Source organism: Rhodamnia argentea, chromosome 2, assembly GCF_020921035.1.
Source record: "Rhodamnia argentea isolate NSW1041297 chromosome 2, ASM2092103v1, whole genome shotgun sequence".
Classification (NCBI taxonomy): domain Eukaryota; kingdom Viridiplantae; phylum Streptophyta; class Magnoliopsida; order Myrtales; family Myrtaceae; genus Rhodamnia; species Rhodamnia argentea.
Window position 1 is genome coordinate 23,600,811 of NC_063151.1, and position 21,190 is coordinate 23,622,000.

Consider the following 21,190-nt stretch of genomic DNA (forward strand, 5'->3'; position numbering starts at 1 on the left):
AATTTTTCTTGAAAATGATTTCCGCGTAAAATGTTTTCCTTTATCATGAAGTTTTCATAGACACTTCGGTCCGTTTGTTAAAAGGAAAACTGTTTCTTGAAAATTACTTTCCGACTTTTCGATATTTGGATGGCAACAAACTAATCGACCTATAGGAAATGTTTTTTAAAATCTAAAACACTAAATTTAAATTGGGGAAAAAAACGACTTATCATTATGTGAAGAAGGAGATGACTTTCATTAAACCACCAAATAAATAAAAATCAATCATTTCATGAAAGAAAATTTTCTCTATCATAAAATTTTCAATGAGACAATCACACCCATGCAAAGAAAAGTCGAGTTTGGTCTCTTGAATATAAAAGAAAGAAAGAAGAAAGGTAAATTTATATTTATTTGATTATTTGCTCAATTTGTTATACCGTATTTACTTTTTAGTGATTTGAAACGATTGTCGTAGAGATTGTGGACGAATTGTTAAGGGCCAATTAATCCAACCAAAATATAGACTAAAGTCGCGGATTGAAAATTGATTAAATTGAAATGTTTAGAACTAACTTGACATTCATACCACAAATTTTGAATTTTTTCTACAATTATCATGGGGAGAATGTGTGCCAAGCTCGACCTGACTATATATCTTCCGTACCTTTCTTTCCCTAAATACATGCGTGAATGTCAAGTGGGGAAACAAGTCATATTTATGTGGGTTTTCTCGAAGCTCAAACACAAAGTCGTTTTAGATTCATATCATACGGGGATTTCGATTGTCTCGGTACACTGTGCCAACAATGTCGACAATAACATGAAATGTTTTCTCTTCCTGGATAGAGCTGGGTGCTCGTAAGAGGTTGAGGATCATATTCCAATATTGAACAGTTTCATACAGCCAAATGGCTAAATTGAATATTTATATCGAATATATTAAAAGTTTATGGATGAAATTATATATTGGGCCAAAATTTAGCGTTCACATTGAATAATTTTATAAGTTAGAGATCACGTTTCGTGAATAAGAATCATACAGGCCACTAACCGCCGCGCACGGTGTGTGTTCGGCCGTTTGCCTTAATTGGCAAGGGTTTTAGCCGACGTAATCCCAAGAATTTCGCGGCTTTTTTTCTGTAGATTCCATCGGCTCATCTTCGTTCGTCCGTCCGATCATTGCTCATGCGATCGCGATTACAGGGCGACATCGAATCGGAGAAGGCGATGCGATCCGACTGATCGGAGAGTGACGACGGCAAACTTGAAAGGCGAAAGGGCTTTTTGTGATGTGAAATGGAGGCACCTCCCGAGAACGACTTCTGCTCCGTCTGCCATGGAGTCTTCCGCGTTCCTTGTCAGGCCAATTGCTCCCACTGGTTTTGCGGTTCGCCCTCTTCCCTCTCTATCGCTCTCTCAGTTTGCCTCATTCCTCATGTGCTCGATAGCTCGTTCGATCGCGATGCTCGCCGTGAGGTTTTGTTTGCAAATTCGGTTCTTCGACGCTGAGTTCAGCTTGTGCTCATTGACTCTGTGGTTTCGTTCGTTGATTTGCCGGCTCGTTCTCGTGCTGGCCCCGAGTTTTTTGATTTTGGATTGTGGCTTCGTATGCTTTTGAATGTGGTTAGGGTTACGATTTTCGCCGGGATGACTTGTGGTCGGTTGCTCTTTTTCGGGTGTATCACAGGAGATTGCATCATGCTCGTGTGGCACCATGGTTCGGCACTTCAGCCCTGCAAGTGCCCCTTGTGTCGCCGCAACATTACTCTGTTGGTTCCTGCCGAGTCTTCGTTGCAGCTGCGTCAAGACCCCAGTGCTTCTGAAATTCTGCGCAAGGTCGAAACATACAATCGTTCTTTCGGCGGAAGGAGCGATGGTCTGATCCAGGTAATTACATCTGGAAAGGCACACATCTGCATTTGATCGGTCGATTAATTTCTAGGTGTTAGAATGGCTTCTTTTATCTTTTCCCGTGCCTGTTTGGTGTGATAATTACGGAGTGTTTGCGACCTATTAGGATGTTTTAGGACTGGTTCTGTACAATGAATGAAACTTGTAAGTTTGTTGGCAGGAGAGATGCTAGACAATGTTTATCTACATACATTGCTAAAGTGGCCACTTGTGCAGAAAATTATGGAATGTTGAGTGCCTACATGCCTGTAGCATCTCGTTTCCTTTGTAACGATGTTGGCGAATCTGGAGGATTTTTTATTTCACTTTCCTCTTCTGCTGTATGGTTCAAGTTTAGTGCTGAATTAAGGGTTGGTCAGGATGCGTGTTTGTTTCTACCCCATATGCATATTACTACTACTCACAATTTTTTCACTGTTGCTTATGTAGACCTAAATTTGGCACGGTTATCTTTTTCTTCAGCTATCTGTATAGTATGATCTTATTTGTTCTGTCAAAGGAGCAATCATTATAAGGAAAATAAGGACCAACTTATCCTGTATTCTCCTTCCTGTTGCATATGCAATTTCCGGTCTTAGTATCTACTAGGCCTTGTCATTTTTTGAGTGTCATATTTTTGTGCCACGCGATCACTGTAATCGTTGGCAATCTTTTAGAATGGCATACTTGCATGTGCCAAGGGGAGGACATGTAAGAAGAAAGAAACCAAACAGCATTTACTGAATTGGATGTTAGAAAGCACAGGTACTCGGGTGCATGATCACGAGCATGGGTTAGCAAATGAATGCTGTTTTGGGTTTAGGCGCATCCTTGTATCTTTTGTTTGGGACAATGAATTTTATTCTTGATTTATTCAGATTGGCTAAAGAAACTCGAGAGTGATTAATGTATTTATTCAACCTTTCAGTTGTTTACCTTTTCTTTCCATTTCTGTCTAACATAGTCTATCTTTGAATATCACGATGTCCATAATCAAAAAGTATGTTGCCTGTTTGTGGTCTTAATTGTTCATTGCTTTCATAGTTGAACCTGGGTCTTCTGTATGATTGACTTACATTCAGTCTTTATGGTTGAAGACATCAATTTTACATTGGAGTATGTTCTTTTTTTTTCCTTCACAGAGGATGCAAGACCTTCCTTTCTTCTTGAGAAGGCTGGCACGGGAACTGAAGGAACCTGAAAGATCTCTTCCTTTCATAATCAGGGCACGTGTATATATTTCAGTAAGTGATGGATCCAATTTCATTTCCAATATTTCTGATGTCTGCTGAAATTTTCTTCACATAACAAAAGTCCATATATGCTCTGGAAATTTTTCTCGAGTTTTTAACCTGGAAAGCTGGCATTCCTTGCTCACTGATACTCTCGTGTGTGTGTTTCTTTTTTATAAAATGTCTCTCTCTTGCAGTGTCTTAAACTGAATTCTATAGGATCTGTACATACACAATGAAATATGACAGGACATGTTGGTGTACTATTTAAACTGATTCGAAATCATTTGAGCCTGTCACAGGGCATACTGAGCCTTCTCTGGTATTTCAGATCAAATCTCTTCAATTGGAGTGAAAACTCTATGAAGAAGTCTGTGTTTCAGTTAATAGTTTGGTATACTGTATCAGTACTCATGATTCTTTGGTTTTAACTGTAAAAGCCAAAGCTGAAGTGCGTTCAAAATGCAAGTGCCTTTTGCTAGAGCTGTTAGAGCTAGGAACATGAGCAACCACCCTTTCACTGACCCAAAATAAAAGCTAACCGCCCAGAAATAGGCAAGTAGCCACGGCCAAATTCTGCTGTATATCGAAGGAAGCAGCAGGAAGAGGCTGAGGACTCAAGACTAAGATTGCTTCCCATCAGTCCAAACTATTCAATGGAATATTCTTTGATGTCAGAGGAATTTTTTCCTTTTGGTTTTTAAGGGATGTATTGGTTATCTTAAGCTCAGCTCACATTGTCTCTAGAGATCCTCAATTGTCACAGCAAGTACCCAATTTGCTTCTTGACAATATATCCGAGGGGCAACCATCCTTTGTCTGATTGAAAGTCCGAACTTTCGGTAATATTTTGCTGATATTTGTGACACAGTGATGTCTCTTTTGCGAAATTTCATCATGTTATATTTTTGCTGATTTGTACCTGTTGCGTCAGTAAATACTTGCTATGTTCAAACCTATGAATCGTTGTCTATCTGTGGTTGGAAGCTTAGGAGCAAATCGGCTTGGACTTCCACTGAAATTAAAGCAATTTTTTGTTTTATGTGAGAAGAGAAGGAAAAGAGGAAGGGGAAGAGAAAAGAGGGGGGGCGCACGTTGTGGAGGGAGGGAGAGGATGAAACAATTAGGGGTAGCACTACATACAACTTCAACATCACCTTTATCTCAAACTAATTGGGGTCGGCGGTCAATGAATCCAAAAATAAATAAAATCAAAGCAAGACCGATTTGGGGGAAAGAAATAATTATATAAAAATAAAAATAAAAATATATAAATATGTATAGGGAAAAAGGACTAAAAAGGACAGTCTGGAACATAAGAATTCTGACCCTCCACGACACTAATAGCTTTCCTCCAGTTCTTAGATGGTCGAGTACTATGCTTATATAAATTATGCCGTGGGCAACCGTGTCTTCTATTCTTCTACTAAGTGGACAGGAGGTGTCAGGAAACTGGGAAAAGTTAATTGGGGCTAGGGGTTGCTTCCTTTCGTTTGTTTGCCTGTCATGAAATTGCTGTAGTACCTTGAAATTGCTTCCATTTTATATGTTGGACGACCTTCATCTGTGCTGGGGTGCACATAGTTAGGTAATGGGGATTCAAGACATTGATATCCATTGCTCTAGAGTTGTAATAGTAATTAGTTCTGATGTATAACTACGACATAGAACTATCAAAGTGATGGAAACTTAAAACCGAACAGGGCATTAGACACGTGCTTCTATAATCACTTGGCTGGGGTAAAGTTTCGGGCATGCCTTAATCATGTTCAGAGGATTATTCTCTTTGCTTTTCTGCTATACCTGCAGACGAAATCTTATATTGTTTTACTTTGACAGATGGTTCTAAGTGCAATCTACGTACTCAGCCCTGTGGACTTCATTCCAGAAGGTATTTTGCTCCAGGCTATTCAAGCTTTCTTCATATGGTTTAGAGAGTCTTGGAAACTAACTTGCTGTTCTGTGGTTTGCCTCAGCAATAAATCCCATTATTGGCTACTTGGATGATCTGATTATAGTCCTCATTTGCTTCCTCCATGTGTCTGCTCTATATCGTTCTGTACTCTATTCCCGTCATGGAGGTTCTTAGAAAGTCCAATGCATCTGTGGAAATTTGAACCAGCTAGTAAAGAAAGAAGGTTAGAGATTCTCAAAGGAATTGCAGAAAACCTCATGGACTTCTCAAGCGGGTCAAGGTGCAGAGCCACACAGTCCTCTTTGGCCATTTAAGTACCACTCTCGTCCTGGGCCTTACATGATACTCCTATACAAGGATGATTGTGGATAGATTCCCCTTTCTACGGTGTGTTACTGTTGCACACAAAATCATTTGTCATATATTCTTTCCATTGGCAACTCTAGCTTTGTTGTATCTAGTGATTTTCAACTAATGACGAACTGGCCTTAGTTGAAGAGAACCCATGGGCCAGAGGAATGTCTTGTTGTTTTGATATAGTAAACTCCATTGCACCTTAGTATAGATAGTCATATTAGAATCTAGGGTATGAATCTGAAGTTCCCGTCCATGGAACATGTCTCCATGAATGACTATGCACAATGCTTCAGGAGTGCTGTGCTACTTTGAGTCGTGATCCCCTCCCCCGTGTTGAAAAATAGATCAATAGCAAGCTTGATGAGAGAGATGAAGTTTAGCAAGTTGTGTGTACTTTTTTCATTGGATAATCTTAAATTGGAACAAAGTCTAGAGAAATCAATGGAAAACAATTTACAGCACTAGGGGACAGAGGGGAACACATAAAGTTCAACAGACGGGGATTGTAGTCCAACTGTTAAAGTACTTAAGGTGTGGAAAATATATTATAGAGGTCCAATGTATCCAAGACTTACCATTACATCAAAGCAGAAGACAACGGCGAGTAGTTATTATTAGTAAAACCAATCAGTAACTTTTTGTGTTTCGAAATGAAGTATGCTTTTGAGCTAATTCATGTATTTCTCGACAGTTGGCAATGCTTTGTTAGCTGAACTCACGATTGGTGTTTTAGGAAACGGTTTCCTCACATTTCTGCTGACTGTTTCTTGTGTGGCTTATTCTTCGAGTATGAAGGCCTTGTGCTTTTTTCCCCTTATGGTTCTTCAAATGGTGTTGGAGCCTAATGTCTTATTGGGACAGAGAAGACTTAGATGAACGCGTTCTTCTTGGGAGGTAAAGCTATGTCTGAAGGGGAAATATTAACTTGGTTGGTGTTCCAGTTTTCACTTGGCTTGAGTTTTGAGGGCCGGAGGCCGCTAGATTCAAAAGAGTGGAGCATAAGTCTGTTAGTAGAACTATACAGACATTCAAAAGTTTTCTAGATTTTCCGGATATTTGACGGTTCAAATTTAGCATATATTGATAGATCGAGTTATTTTATGAATTAGTTATATTCAATAAATGGATTTAAACATAATATGAATGTTAAAATGGATTATAAATGGATCATAAACAGATTGACATTTTACTTAGACTCAATTAACTTCTATGGCTCTCTCTTCATTCTCTCTTGCTCTCACCCGATCTCGTGCTCACTCATTCCACACTCTCATCGCAATTTGAGAATGAGTTTTCCTATATTGGATTGAATATGGAAGTGTTTTAGTAATATGAATCGGGTCGGATATGCGTTGGGTATAAGTCGGGTGTGAGTGTCCGGTTTTTTCACTAAAATATGTTTGATTGAAATGCATGTCCACTTGCTTAAATATTCTACCGGAATCTGAATTTTATCTATGTTTGAAAATTCTCCATTTTTCCAAGAACACCTTTGTCATTTGAAAAAGCATCCGTAGTCATATCATTTATGTATCTCCGCACGCGCCACTCCTCACGAGCAAGTCAAGTCGTACCTTACGTGCGAGACATGGAACGTGGATGTAATCACATCAAACCGCGACTCGTAAATGTAAAATAATATGACGAGAGTATGGCAACAAGAGGGAGCGCGCTCGAATTCAAACCCTCGACATTAAGTTTCGATACAATGTTGGCCGATTGTTCTTATTTAGTTTTATCCAAAACAATGTAAGATATCAGTAAACATGTTATATCAAGCTTGTGTATCGAACAATGCACCTACCACATCAGCGTAGATCGAGGAGATCGGAGAGAGCAAGTCCATGCAAAACACGCAAGTAACTTGTTGGGTGTGGTTCATACTTTTCATCGGTAGGAACGCACAGGAGCTTCGCTTCAACAACTGCTACAGGAGGCCATCAAGTGGCAACACCCTCGGGATGCTAGAGGGCTTTTAAAGTTTGTGCCCTTGTTTTATTAGTAGTTTAGACTTGGTTCATGAATAAGTGTCGTTATAAATAATCTCTTTTTCTTGTAATTAAGAGCTGCAATAGAGGTGAAAAATGCTAGTTATAGTAGAATCATTTGCTGGATGTAGCCCTAATTTAAAAGTAAATTATAATAAATCGTGTGTCTCCATTTCTCTTTTTCTCCTTTACTCGCTATTTCGTCGTGTTTGTGTGCCTAATCCCGACAGGACACCGATGAGTCTACGGAATAAATTCTTATACTCTTGGCGTTAAGCTAGACTAGTGTCTATCAACAACTCGAGCGCCCGACATAATGAACGAATCACATGATGTCATGGAATTGTGAGTTGGTGCATATAATGTTGTCTCGTTTTTGAAAACTTTTTGTGACGATGGTGCAGTCAAATTAGGAAATTTCCCCAGTCCCGTCCGTTCAAGGAGGAGGAATTGGAGGCGTCCTATGATTAAAAAATTGATACCGTCAACCTCCTGTCTGTGTATATGTACCGCAGAACGTGATGCTTCTTCCTCATCTCCAACCTCTGTCATCTTACTGCCTTAGCCAAGCCCAACAACAAACGCAGGCACATGGACCACTTTGCTCAATCTCGACTTTACTTTGCCCCCTCTCCACATCTCTCTGCATTCTCTTCCTTGTCTTCGGGAAGAAACCTTCATCCCCCAATCTCCCACTGGGCAAACAAGGATGGGCTGTCATTGGTGAGTCTCTGGAGTTCGTCCACACAGCGAAAGCCGGCCACCCTGAGAAGTTCATACCTGACAGGGCCGCCAAGTACTCGCCAGAGGTCTTCCGACCTTCATTGCTTGGCGAGAACCTGGCGATCTTCTGCGGGGCCTCGGGCAACAAGTTCTTGTTCTCTGGCCAGAACAAGTACATCACCACCTGGTGGCCCAGCTCCATGAAGAAAGTCCTAGTCTTCCCAGAGACCATGGAGAGGCTCAACAGGGACGACCCTAAGAAAATGCGCTGCTTCTTGCCAGAGTTCCTGAAGCCAGAAGCTCTCCAATATTACATACTCATCATGGACCCGATGGCCAGGGATCACTTGGATACGGATTGGTCGCCACGAGAGGAAGTTGAGGTCTTTCCTTCGGCCAAGAACTACACTTTTGCTCTGGCTTGTCGCCTTTTCATGAACATAAAGATCCGAAGATCATTTCAAAATTTGCCGACCCGTTTGTTCGTATCGCCTCTGGGCTCACTTCGGTGCCGATTAATCTCCCTGGCGCAACGTTTAGCAAGGCGGTCATGGGAGGGAAACAAATAAGGGAAGAGCTCTTGGCGATCATTTGACAATGGAAGAAGGAGCTCTCAGAGGGGACAGGCGCTAATGCTAGGGACTTCTTGTTGCAACTGCTGCTCCAAGCGGACGACAACAGGAGTGTGTTCTACGAGATGGAGGTCTTGAACAAGATCATTGGATCGATTGCTCATCGCGAGTCATGACACAACTAGTACTTCGATCACTGTTGTGGTGAACTTTCTTGCCCAATTCCCTGATGTTTACCAGCGAGTATATGAAGGTACTATAACTTCTCACGTAACCAACTCACATTTGCTTTTCTTGATCAATTCGAGGAAAGCACTGAATCTTGCTATCCCAGGAAACTTTTAACTAGATATCCGCAGTGGAAAGACATATATCTACAATCACCGTCGTAAATATGATGACAACCATCCAAAATTCTATAAATGAAGCAGTAAACCTAAGCTAAACGTTTATACAATGTTCTCTATAATATACTTTAATGCTTGTGCAACGTTTCCTTTCTAATAGTTAAACCTTACAAAAATTCAACACGCTTAAGTCGAACGGGCAGAAAACAACGAGGTCTTACACTATACAAAAAGGATGTTAGAATTGTGTAACTTCAATTGCATTGACTCTAGTAACTTAGAGTTTAAGAAAGTTTATGGCTGTTCTAAGAATTCCGGAATATGTTCCTTCTACCGTGGTACCAATATTCAATTTGTTCGCCTGGTGGACTCTTGATTTTCCTTTTCAGCTCATTACTTACTCAAAGTGTCGCACCGTTAAGCTTGCTATGCGATAAAATCCTTGGTTCTATGTACAGGCCAAATTAAGTACATGACAAGCCATTTGAATTTTGCTTCTTTGAACAGAACAAATGGAGGTAGCAAAGTCCAAGGGTCCGGATGAGCTATTGAATTGGGACAAGATGAAGTACTCATGGAATGTCACCTGCGAGTCCATGAGGCTTTGTCCACCTGCTCAAGGCGCATTCACAGAGGCCATTACAGATTTCAATTTCGCTGGCTACACAATTCCAAAGGGTTGGAAGGTAATTATTGTCTTCATCTAAAATGCATTAAAAAATGTCAGCTCTTAGAGTTAGCAACTGCCCATGTCCAGAACCTTTAGTATGTTTCAATCTAAAGATTCAGCCAAGTCGATAATTTCAGTTACATAAGTGAGTTTATACAATCATAAAGTGAGTTTATATTTTCTCAGATTGATGAGTCTACTTTGACACAGTCATGCTTCCTCGGTCCATTTCAAACATAATAGTCCACAAATGCTGCATTCGCTACCGATGTTATTCTTACCACTATCATGATGTGCAGACATTTTGGACAGTATATTCAACACAGAAGAACCCCAAGTATTTCCCTGGCCCGGAGAAGTTCAATCCATCCAGATTCCGGGGGGACAGGCCTGCGCCATTCACTTATGTCCCCTCTTCGAAGGAGGTCTCACATGTGCCCGGGGAAGGAATACACGAGACTCGAGCTGCTCGTTTTCATACACAATCTGGTGACGAGGTTCAAAATAAAGCAGGCGATCCGGGACGAGAAGATCATCTACAATCCGTTGCCGGTCCCTGCCAATGGTCTTCTAATTGGCCTTCAAACCCATAAGTAAGCAGGCTAGTAGGATGTGCTCGATATAGATTTCCAGGACAGTGTGTGTGTGTGTGTGTGTGTGTGTGTGTGTGTTTGTTGATGGATTATTAATCAGAAGAGTTCAGAGAGGAGTGAGTGGCGTTGCAAGAAAACCAATGTTAGCGGTGACATAAATCGGTCAGTACAGCTATACTTCTTGTAGGAGTGAATAGCTGAATCCTTTAACCTATCCATAAGGCAATCCACAACAGCTCTTCCAGTCAATTGATTTAGCACAACTTCACTAAAAGAATTGCAGAATAGATTCTCTGACATGAGAGAGTTTGTTCTTCAAGTAATCATGTTTAGCACAAAGTAGCATGTGAAAAAAGAAAACTAACATTGCATCTATCGCAAAATTCTTAGGGTTGTACTATCATCGCAGAGTCAAGAAAACCAAGATCCCACATCAATGCAAATTGACATGCTATCACATTCATGCATAATAAGGAAGCAACCACTCTTTTAGGATTAAGAGTAAAGCTTATAAAAGACGAACGAGATAAAATCTTGGGTGGTAGATACTATTGCCATCTGTGAAAGAGGGAGAGAGATCTTCACAAGCTATAAATTTTCCATTCATTCTGCCAAAATTGTAGTGAAAATGTAAACTTGATAATATATATACAAGGAAACACGCTTTACATTTCCAACAATCAACCGGAAAATTAATAGTGTGACATTGGTTGACTAGTCATGATCTACAAATCTCACCAGGTTTAAGAGAGAGTGAAAACCTATATTCTTTTCCAGAAAGATAGGATGATTCTCCTTCCTTCAGGACAAGTCGCCATGGAAGATAGATAGAGGACACAAAGGAGCTAAAGCGATTGCTCTTTCTGTGCAAATTTCCAAATAGAAGAAAAGTATCCAAAATAAACAGAAGTGATTTTGTGCAAAAAAAAATGCAACCATCTGCTGCAAAGAGGAGGGAGATTGCCATTGAAGCTACCACTCATGAGGCAGTAAGGGAATCCAACCACGGAAGTAATTTGTCGTGAACTAAATCGGGTCTGTCATCATGAGGACAGTGTCCTACCCCTTCCAAAAGAACGAGGCTAAGATTAGAAAGTTTAGAAGGCAAAGCAGAGAAGTATTTACCAACAGGCCCGTCGATCGGAGTAAAGGGGTCTTGGTCGCCCCACAGAACGAGAACAGGCAACGAGATGTTCGGCATCAGTTGCACGGGATTTGGTCCAGGTGGTCCCGTCACAATGGAGACAAAAGCATCCAGAGCCCCATCATCGTCTGCTGGTTCCTTGATTATCTGCAGTCCAGTGTGAAGAGAAGCATCTTGAACAAAATATCTCCAGACAGTAAAAGATGACTTGATCAATAAGGAACTTCCATTTACCTGAACCAATTCGTCGTCCACAGCTTCCTTATTTCCATATACAGACAGTAGAACATTCCTCAGGTTATCCCTGAATAGGGCGAAAGAAATGGAGTATGTTTGCATTACATGGAGGTTTGGAAGAGACAGATTTCTGCAGTCTAAAAGATATCTTACTTCTCCTTGACACGCCCAAAAATTGCAGAAGCAATTCCTCGTTGCTTCAATAAAAAGTCAATGAACCAAAGCAGCGGTGAGAGCAGTTTTATCCTCCAATCGTCTACAATGGCCTTGTTGTTCATGCCACCAGCACAGTTCAGCAGGACGAGCCCTCGGACCAGGTTTTTTCTAGATTCTGACAGACAAACAAGCCACATAAGCTTCAAGAATCTTGAACAGATTACCGCTTCAATAATCCCTTCCCATTAATGAAGTTCAGTGGATTCTGCAAACAAAAGAAGGCCGATTCCACACTGCTAAACAATAAATCATACCTGAGGCAGCAATTACACAAGCAAGACTTCCAACAGAATTTCCCACCAGAACAGTTGGCCTTCCAACGACATCTTCCAAGAAATCCAGTATCAGCTGTCGGAAACAAGCCATGGGCGTGAATGAGGCGGACAGGAAGCACATCCGAATTTGAAGCCAAGACAATCATCGTTCGTACCTGAGCCCATGTTTCCATTGTATATCTAAAACCGGCTGGCTTGTCTGAAGCACCAAATCCAAGAAGATCAATGGCATAGACAGTGTAATTTCGGGCCAGAATGCTAATATTCCTGGAAGATACTTAAATTTGGAGAATACGTGAAAAATGTCAATTAGATTGCTTCCTCATACAATGAACTCTTGCTGCCTAAGATTGTGAAACGTCCATGCTTCAATGTAACAAAATGGTTACTGAATAACAATGAAATCGCCAGAACCCGAAATTGGAATTTCATAGACCCAAACGCACACGAGCTCACCCATCAGTCGCGACTTGGAATTGCAATCGCCCTCATCCTAAAGTACAGATAAAAATTATTGAATGTAACTCGGGATTGGGAATTGTAGAAAGACCTGCGCCAGTGAGGAATGGAGGCGCCGAAGCCGTGGACGAGAAGCAGGGGAGGCTTCGAACCGGGAGGCGAAGCCGAGGGATCCGAATCGGAGACGAAGTAGTTGATGGAGTACTGACCCTGCCATTGCCACTTTCGGCACTTGCCCTTTATCACGCTCGCCTCCAGCACACCGCCGTCGCTCGGACTCGCAGCCGAAGGGGCTATGGTCGCGGAGTCGCCGCAACGGACGGCGACGAGCCTCGGTCTTCTGCCACTTCTTCCCGCAGGGTCTCGAGGAGCGAAGGAGGAGGAGGAGGAGGTGTTGAGGTTGCGTGGCTTCCGCGACGACGTGAGCGCGGGCGACGAAGGGCCTAGCGACCAGAGAGGCGACGTCACCGCAGTGCCCATTGCAGCGAAGGTTGGATTGGATTAGACGACGAGGACGACGACGATTGTTCTTCTTCTTCTTCTTCTTCCTCCTGCCATGAGCACGCTGAACAAAGACCAACTTCTGTGGAACCGAACGTTCCAAGATCTTTTCCCGGAATGAGTGGACGGATGGCGCGTAGAATTTTTAACTTTTTTTTTTTTTTTCAGTATGGTTTTGTTTTTGGGTTTTTTTTTTCTCGTCAAAAAACGCTACGGGAAATCCACCGCTCCGGCCATGCCTCCACTGGTCTCACAGTCCGGGCCGATTACCCTCGATCATCTGGCTTTGTGGTTCCTTCCGTCATGCCAGCCTCTTTCTTTCTAAGGATCGTTCACGTGACTTGTATAGTATAATATTTCATTACGATCACTCGTTATATGTCTTCAATCAATTTAGATATTTCATTGTGTTGATTTGGACATTTGTCTCGACTCAATAAAACAACCGACATTGACTTGGCACGCCCATTGGCATAAGAGCAGCATCAACATCCGATTAACTTTTACGCAAATGGTCGACCAATCCCGCCTTCGGATGCCTTCCACATCATATTTCTTTCGTCTAGAAAATTCCTAGCCTTGGATCGTTCCTGTCACATCCCTCATATTTCTCTCCAAATTACAGAGCTCATTGCCGTGCCTTTTTCGTGGAATTGGAAAATGTCAGACCGTGCCATGACAATTGGTGAGGGTTTGCTCACCCTCACCTGATGGCTGCACGAGGAAGGATCGTCTACGTTGAGACACCGATGAGGGTCTCCGACCCGTAGAGGCGAGGGAAAGGCAGTAGTATCACTGGCCAATGGGCCGAGTCGATCCAAGAACGGCACAACCCAACATGATTGGGCTCGTGCCCGGTCCCGACCTGGGTCAAGCCCATGGGCCCTAAAGGATCGGCCCATGTCTTGTTCGGGGGAGGAAGACTGAATGTAATCATCTGGGCCCATATGACCACGGGCCTCATTCGCGTCACTCGAGGACGCATCACTCTTGCCCCTTTCTGTCATGTTTTACTGTTTGCGTTATCATAATATTCTCGAAAGTCTCCGGAGGAAAAGGCTAAAGTGGAAGGCGAGGAAGCAACTGGAAGCCACCTGCTGCATCCAACGCCCTCAGCTCCATCCTTTCGAGTTAAACTGATCTGAAAATATGAAATATTTATCGGAAATTGTGACGGATTAGATTTGATTTCTAAGGAGGTAATTCATATAATTACAGAAAAAAAATTTCTAAATCTATTGCGTTTATATTAATTTAATCTCAAGTCATAAATTTTTTGAAAATTTAAACAATATATTCGTTCCACCCGATTTTGATCGAAAAATGCTGTGGTTCAATTACCTCCGACCGTCCTATATGGCACTACCACGTTGACATGAACAAATTTTTTAAAATTTTATCTTGATATCTTTTTTTATCCCTTTCTTCATATTTTTTTATTTTTCTCTTTTTTCTTTCGTTTTTCGCTAGAGACCGACCACAAATGTTGGCTAGGGAGGTATAGATCGCCCTCTCCCGAGCCCTTGCCAGCCTCAATAAAAAGAAAAGAAAAGAATAAATAAATAATTTAAGAACAAAATTGAATTTTTTTTATAAAAAAATTGAAAAAATTATCCACGTCGATATCGGTGGCACCACTTAGGATGACAGACGTCCACATCGCCTATCTCCGCTCAAAATTGATAGCTAGATTATATTGATAAATTGTCAAGATATTTAATACTGAATTGATTACATTAAATATTTAAGACTGAGGCGGCACAAATGAAATAGTTTTATTTTATTGTTTAACAAATTTTCCGTAATTCGTACACAACGTTCGATTGAAAAGCTAGACATCTTTCATCGATGTCTTAATCCACGATGGCTAATCGCAACTGTTTATTCTCTCTCTCCCGAACATTCGTCACCCATCTAGCGCCTAAGTGAACCTTCAAGAAGTAGAACAACCCCTCACCAGCATCTTGATCTCGCCACGTCTTCGCCATCATCATCTATTTAAACACATCCCGCTCAGTTCCCTTCGCTAAGTAAAGCGCATCTGAAGCCAAACCCGAAAGAGATCACGCACTCGCTCGACTGAAACTGAACCCTGAACAAGCCTAGAAATGGCGAACCGCACGCCAAAGTTGCTTCTGGTACTGTCTCTGCTCTTCGCCATCGTGTCGAGCTCGAAAGGCTCGCTCTTGCCCTTCATGGAAGGGACCGCCCGGCCGGGCAGTCTCATAGGCAGCCTCCTAAGCGATCCCTTCTGGGCCGACCCATTCCGGGTCCTGGAGCAGGTCCCGTTCGGGGCAGACCGGCTCCTGAGGGAAGCTGCCGAGGCTCCGGCGCCGGCGAGGGTGGACTGGAAGGAGACACCGGAGGGGCACGTGATAAGGATGGACGTGCCTGGGCTGAAGAGGGAGGAGATCAAGATCGAGGTGGAGGAGAACCGGGTGCTCCGAGTGAGCGGCGAGAGGAAGAGAGAGGAGAAAGAAAAGGAAGGGGATCACTGGCACCGGGTGGAGAGGTCGTATGGCAGGTTCTGGAGGCAGTTCAGGCTGCCGGAGAACGTCGACTTGGACTCTGTGAGGGCGAAGCTAGAGGACGGCGTGCTGACAGTGACGATGGCCAAGTTGGTCCCCGAGAAGATCAAGGGTCCGAGGGTGGTCGGCATCGAGGGAGAAGCAGGGGCAGAGCCACCCAAGATCAAGAGTGACGCCAAGCAAGAACTGTGAGAGAACGAACAAGTTTTTTTGTTGTGAACAGTTGTGTACGTGTTAAATCAAATCTCGCTTGCTGAGCTTCCACGAGCGCCCGTGTGCATGGTGCTGTAATAAAGAGTTGTGATGTCTGTACTCTTATTCTCCATATCAAAAGTTTTCTGAAGCATATGATAATGTGTGGTGCTCGCAAAATTGTCGGATTGTGGTTTTAACTTGAAGGTTTTCTAGAGTCCAATCATTCGTACTTACTCTTCCTTGATACGCGATTGATTTGGATCGACATAACGGGTCTATGCACGCGAGAAGACTACCGGGAGAATAGATCAAGTAGGATGGTGCTATGGATTTCGTTACCTTTCCATGGCATATCGCGCACAACCAAAATTTCTTCACCAATTCAAATCCAATCCACAAGTGAAAAAGGAGTGATCCAGACCTGGGTTACAGTAGGCTAAAGTAGAGGAAGAAGATGCTTTTCTGTTCTGCACCAAGAAGAAATGTTTTTGAGTAACTTCGCGCATCTTGAGTTGAAAAGGTGCCACAACAAACATGCTCCATGTCCTGTCGATGCTTAGGGGCGACCATTCTACACATCTCTGTAGAACCTGTCTGTCTTACACGAACTTTTCTTCTCAAGCATACATTTCCATAGCTGTCTTCAACATAGAGCCTCCTTAAATTAGCCAGCCAAGCCACTCTTCGAAATGAAATGCTTCATTATTCAGAGTCGCGCAACTGGATATCCAAAGGTACTTGTTTCCTCATGATAGCCTCCTTGTCAACATCCTCGAGGCTAATTTACAACTATGAAGCTTCTGCTATAACAATTGCCTGCGGGTGCTGGAAACAGACAATGACTAGGACGCAAAATCAGAACATGTCAAGTTATGCCAAACAACCTTGTTCATGTACGCTTACCTTAACCGCCGTAGAAAAAATTGTAAGAAGATTTCTTGCGTTGCCGCTAAGCAAGGTGAAATGGGGGTTGCTGAACAACCAAGTTCACAAGAGCAGCACGAGAAATTTCTCGATGAGATTTTGAAACTTTAAGTTATTGAGCTGAAGCTGGGTCAACCTATAACATTCGGGGTCCAATTATAGCCAAGAAAGCCATTTTCCTGATACGTCCTCCTTTGATGACTTGAGATTTTCCACTGCAAATTGACCATGGTGGAAATTAACAAATACGTGGCAATCATGAAAGCCATAGTTTCTTCTGGTGGCTAACATAACTATTTCTTGGCTTACAAGTTTAAGCAACACATGCAACGTCTCCACTGAAAGAACATACCTGAGCATCATAATAAACCATAGTTTGCTATTGCCACTCCTTTCCTCCCAGAACCAATCAGTGAATGAGGTTTAACTAGCTCTCAACCCCTAGCTACATCTGCTTATCCAGAGCTGTGTCACTCAAAAGCGACAGGAACACAATCCAGTTGAAACTGTGTTCAATCTCAAGACAGCTACTTTTCACCGTTCCTCGGATCTTGTACTTGCTCCTTTAGTTAAAAACAACAGATACAGGAGATTAGCATCTGGGCTCATCACTGCATTCAAATCAATCAAGTTAGACATGCAGTGCATTGAATGGAATTAGCAAAGACATACAGGCAAGACTGCCTAGAGAACCCAAAAGGTCGAACAGATAGATATGCAAAACCGGAAGCTGATATTAGGTCTTAACAACAAATGTTAATAGCTTGAGACTAGGTGTCAGATAAAAAGAATTCGACTTATGCTTATATACCCCACAGAAAACAGACTCTCCAGGACATTGTGTATATCCACCGTCTGTGGATGTGATAAGTCAACAGAATAAAACTGATGGAGCTGGCTGTTGACCTCAACCCAACTGCAACCAGGAGTCTTATATGCATCCTGTTCCTTTAGCATCTTTCTTACCCGGCGGACCTCATCCCACTTCCCAAGCTCTACATATAAATTCGCCAACATTGCACCATAACCACCATTACTTGGGTCTAATTCAATAAGCTTTTCCAATGCGAATTCTGCCAAATCTGTGCGTCCATGTATTTTGCATCCATTAAGCAAAGAACCCCACACAACCTCATCGGGTTGCATCTTCATTTCCCTGACAACTTGTAAAGCTTCATCGAACCTACCAGCTCGGCCAAGAAGATCAATTAAGCATCCATAGTGCTCGATCCTAGGTTCAATGCCATAATTCCTGGTCATCATGTTGAAATAAGCACGTCCTCTTTCAACCAACCCTCCATGAGTACAAGCATTCAACAAGCCAATGAAAGTTACCTCATCTGGGATTACGTCATCTCCAGACTGCATCATCTCCTCATATACCCAAACTGCGTTCTCAGTTTGGCCATGGAGGGCAAGACAATTAATCATGGAATTCCACGATGTCAAGCTCCTCTTAGTAGTTGTTTCAAATATTCGTCTGGCCTCCTTTAAGCTCCCACATTTGCCATACATGTCGACAAGAGAATTTGAGACAAATGAATCGAGACCTAAACCAATTCTATATACATAGCCATGGATACCTTTACCAAGTTGAAGCATGCCAGTGTGGCCACATGCAGAGAGTGCACACACGATTGTTACCTGATTAGGCCTATTCTCTTTATATTGTGTCTCTACGGAGAAGTTTATCATTCTCCTTAAGATGGACATTGCCTCAGAGAAGAGACCATTTTGTGTGCAGCCAGCAATAAGAGCATTCCAAGACGGAACATCTCTCTCCGGCATATTATCAAATAGTAACAAGGCATTTTCAATCTGCCCAATTCTCGTATAACCAGAGATCATAGCCGTCCACGAAACAACGCTTTTCTGAGACATCTCATCAAACAACTGTCGCGCAGTGCCAAGGTCACAACTAGACCTCGCGTACGCGTCCACAAGAGCTGTTTGCACAACTGGGTATCCCCCAAACCCGGATTTCAAGACCTGGGTATGTACCAGCTTCGTGCCAAGAGACTCCGAGAGCTCGGGGCACGATTTCAAGACGTGGGGATATATGAAGTGGTTGGGTCGAGGGAGTCCGCGGCGGACCATGCCGCGGTACAAGGCGAACGCCTCCGGGGCGTGGTCCGGGCGAGCGGCATACGCGGTGACCATGGCGGTCCAGAGGTAGATGTTCGGAGAGCGGAGGTGGTCGAAGATGCGGCGAGCGTAGTCGAGGTTGGCGAGATCGAGGGTGCAGAAGCGGATGAGCTTGAAAACCAAGAACTGAGTGCGGGAATGGCCGAGGGTGATGAGAAAGGCTTGGAGCTGCTTGAGGTGGTTGATGTGGGTGGATCGACCGAGGACCGTCAAGACATGTTCGTTTAGGTTCGTCGCAGAGAGCATTTTTCTCTCTGCAAGCCAGTCCTCGCAACTCGCAATGCATAGTGCATACAGCGCAATTTTCAAGCCGGGTTGCTGAAACCCCGTCTTTGCTTTTTCCCCCAAAACCGGACAAACTGAAAGAACCGGTGAGTACTATGACCAAAAAAAAAAAAAAAAAAAAAAAAAAAAGAAAGAACCGGTGAGTAAGGGCTGAACGAGTCGAGTTGGCCATAATTTATCATTTAAACTCGACCGTACCTTGCCCAATCCATACCCGACTCAGAGCCGGATCGACTTGATCTGTCGAGCTCGAACCAGACTCAAATGAATTTCCATTAGGCTAGAGCTCGATTCAATAAGTGGATAATTTCTTTTGTGTGTACTTGGATGAAACTCGAGCTCGATTTTGGAAATATACTCGCACAACTTCAATCGAATCGTCCACCCGTCGATAAAAATTATCCCACTTCTACTATTTGATGATTTTAAAATCGCAAATAACGGTCCTTGTACTTGGAAAATTGAAAGTTGGGCAATGATAAAGAAATAGGAATTTAGGGCACGCATGGTAACATTTCTGCTTCAAAAATCAACTTCTGCTTCGTAAATTGATTTGTAATAAGAAAAAGCGTTTAATAGCAAGATAAAATTTCCGCTTTTGGAACAAAAAATTATCCGATAATGGTGGGTAGCGGTGGTGATAGGGGGCAATTGGCGGTGAGAGGGCATGGTGGTGGCCGGCAATGGTTGCGGTAGCCGCCAGCGGTGGGTAGTGGTTGGCGGCGGCGATCGGCAAGGGGTGAGGTGGCGGGTGATGGTGGTCGCGGCAACGGGCGGCAATAGTTTGCAATGGGCGGCAACGGTGGAGGCGTGGTTGGGAGAGAAAGAGAGGAGCTGAAAATGAAAAGAGGCTGAATCGAGAAAGATATTGATGTTGAGATATTTATACTTCTGAAAAAGAAGTAACTTTTTTTTAACTTCTAGAATTAGCAGAAGTAGAAATTTGCTTCAGAAATAGAAATGTAATATTGCGTAACCATCCGAAACAAAAATTGATTTCCAGAAGTGTTATTATACGCGCCCTTAGTGATCGAGTTCCAAAAATGATAAAAATGAATCTGCTAGTGTCTAGTGACATGACAACACATATTTTTATAATAAAAAAAACAATTTCTTGTTTTTGATTGACCTCTAAACATAAACATCCGAAAATAATGTGCTGGGGAAATGACTATGAATAAAACCAGCTCCCTCGTTCTTCGACGGCTTGCTTCCATCTGGTCGCAAGAGTCAAGAGAGTAAAGCGCATTGACAGAGGCAAATCTTATTCCGCAGATGTAATGGGCATCGACTGAACGTCTCTTCCTCTGATGCTACGAGGATTCCCATCCGAGATGTCCGACGATATTTATAACTGACTAACTCAATTGCTTGACTACAACTGTCAGTCGACACCTTCCTGAACTCTTATAACTCCAAGTGATTTACTACAATAGTTGTTTCCTCCCTTCAATTTGATTTGAATTACACTTCATGTGTCGATGTCGATACTTTCAACTTGATACACATCTCAACTCAACTATCGAAGGCGAAAATGGTTCTCACTTGGTCGGCTTAATTTTAATTTGGCTTATCGCGATTAACAATGGTGTTTTATCGTCGGTCGTATTCACGGTAATCTTAAGTCACGTGTGCCGGTCAGAAATAGCATCTACTCCATCCCTTGCTCACGGCCAACGTGCCTAATTGCTTAGTCAATACTCACAGCCGGTCTTGACTTCTTTGAGTAGCCGACTCTGCCTTATCACTACACGGTTGGTCTTAGCACTTTGTTATCAACATTAGCTCAACTTAGTGGACCCGGTCGATGCATAGTTAATGGCATCAATTGCTTATTAACTTCAGTTTTTTGACATCGAAGTTGTCAACGGTCCGACAGTTGGAACCTATTTTCAAATCGATATGTTTGTGTGCGTATATGTGATTGCGAAATCTTCTGTTTGTGAAAATTGAAGGGCTGAAGAAGAATAAGTGAGAATTCCGTTGTGGTGTTTTGTCTCATCCACTCG

General features: G+C 42.7%; 4 protein-coding genes and 1 pseudogene across 6 annotated transcripts; 3 read left to right on the plus strand and 2 right to left on the minus strand.

Annotated features, from left to right (window-relative positions):
* Positions 1–1,056: 1,056 nt before the first annotated feature.
* Positions 1,057–5,630, plus strand: LOC115755465 (E3 ubiquitin-protein ligase RNF170-like). Its single transcript, XM_030694874.2, has 5 exons — positions 1,057–1,372; positions 1,673–1,872; positions 3,018–3,119; positions 4,947–4,998; positions 5,084–5,630. Exons 1-5 carry the CDS (start codon positions 1,282–1,284, stop codon positions 5,194–5,196), a joined length of 558 nt encoding a protein of 185 aa, XP_030550734.1. The 5' UTR covers positions 1,057–1,281; the 3' UTR covers positions 5,197–5,630.
* A 2,328-nt stretch (positions 5,631–7,958) lies between these two features.
* On the plus strand, positions 7,959–10,276 carry LOC115755511 (annotated as a pseudogene).
* A 576-nt stretch (positions 10,277–10,852) lies between these two features.
* Positions 10,853–13,233, minus strand: LOC115755517 (pheophytinase, chloroplastic). 2 transcript variants are annotated; one of them, XR_004017125.2, is made up of 7 exons: positions 12,695–13,233; positions 12,300–12,411; positions 12,124–12,217; positions 11,807–11,984; positions 11,651–11,720; positions 11,169–11,563; positions 10,853–11,137 (listed from the first exon to the last, which is right to left on the minus strand). XR_004017125.2 is itself a non-coding variant. In XM_030694955.2 (6 exons), exons 1-6 carry the CDS (start codon positions 13,081–13,083, stop codon positions 11,252–11,254), a joined length of 1,155 nt encoding a protein of 384 aa, XP_030550815.1. In that variant the 5' UTR covers positions 13,084–13,233; the 3' UTR covers positions 10,853–11,251. The 2 variants fall into 2 exon arrangements, 1 of the variants encoding a protein (XP_030550815.1); XM_030694955.2 differs by having other exon boundaries at positions 10,853–11,563.
* Positions 13,234–15,133: 1,900 nt separating this feature from the next.
* LOC115755502 (22.0 kDa class IV heat shock protein) lies at positions 15,134–15,997 on the plus strand. Its single transcript, XM_030694931.2, has one exon. The coding sequence runs from the start codon at positions 15,213–15,215 to the stop codon at positions 15,822–15,824; it is 612 nt and encodes a 203-aa protein (XP_030550791.1). The 5' UTR covers positions 15,134–15,212; the 3' UTR covers positions 15,825–15,997.
* Positions 15,846–19,211, minus strand: LOC115755500 (pentatricopeptide repeat-containing protein At1g33350-like). 2 transcript variants are annotated; one of them, XM_030694926.2, is made up of 4 exons: positions 17,563–19,211; positions 17,104–17,314; positions 16,731–16,966; positions 15,846–16,643 (listed from the first exon to the last, which is right to left on the minus strand). In XM_030694926.2, the coding sequence occupies exons 1-2, from the start codon at positions 19,140–19,142 to the stop codon at positions 17,197–17,199; spliced, it is 1,698 nt and encodes a 565-aa protein (XP_030550786.1). In that variant the 5' UTR covers positions 19,143–19,211; the 3' UTR covers positions 15,846–16,643; positions 16,731–16,966; positions 17,104–17,196. The 2 variants fall into 2 exon arrangements, with proteins under 2 accessions (XP_030550786.1, XP_030550787.1); XM_030694927.2 differs by lacking the exons at positions 15,846–16,643; positions 16,731–16,966 and having other exon boundaries at positions 17,179–17,362.
* Positions 19,212–21,190: the final 1,979 nt, after the last annotated feature.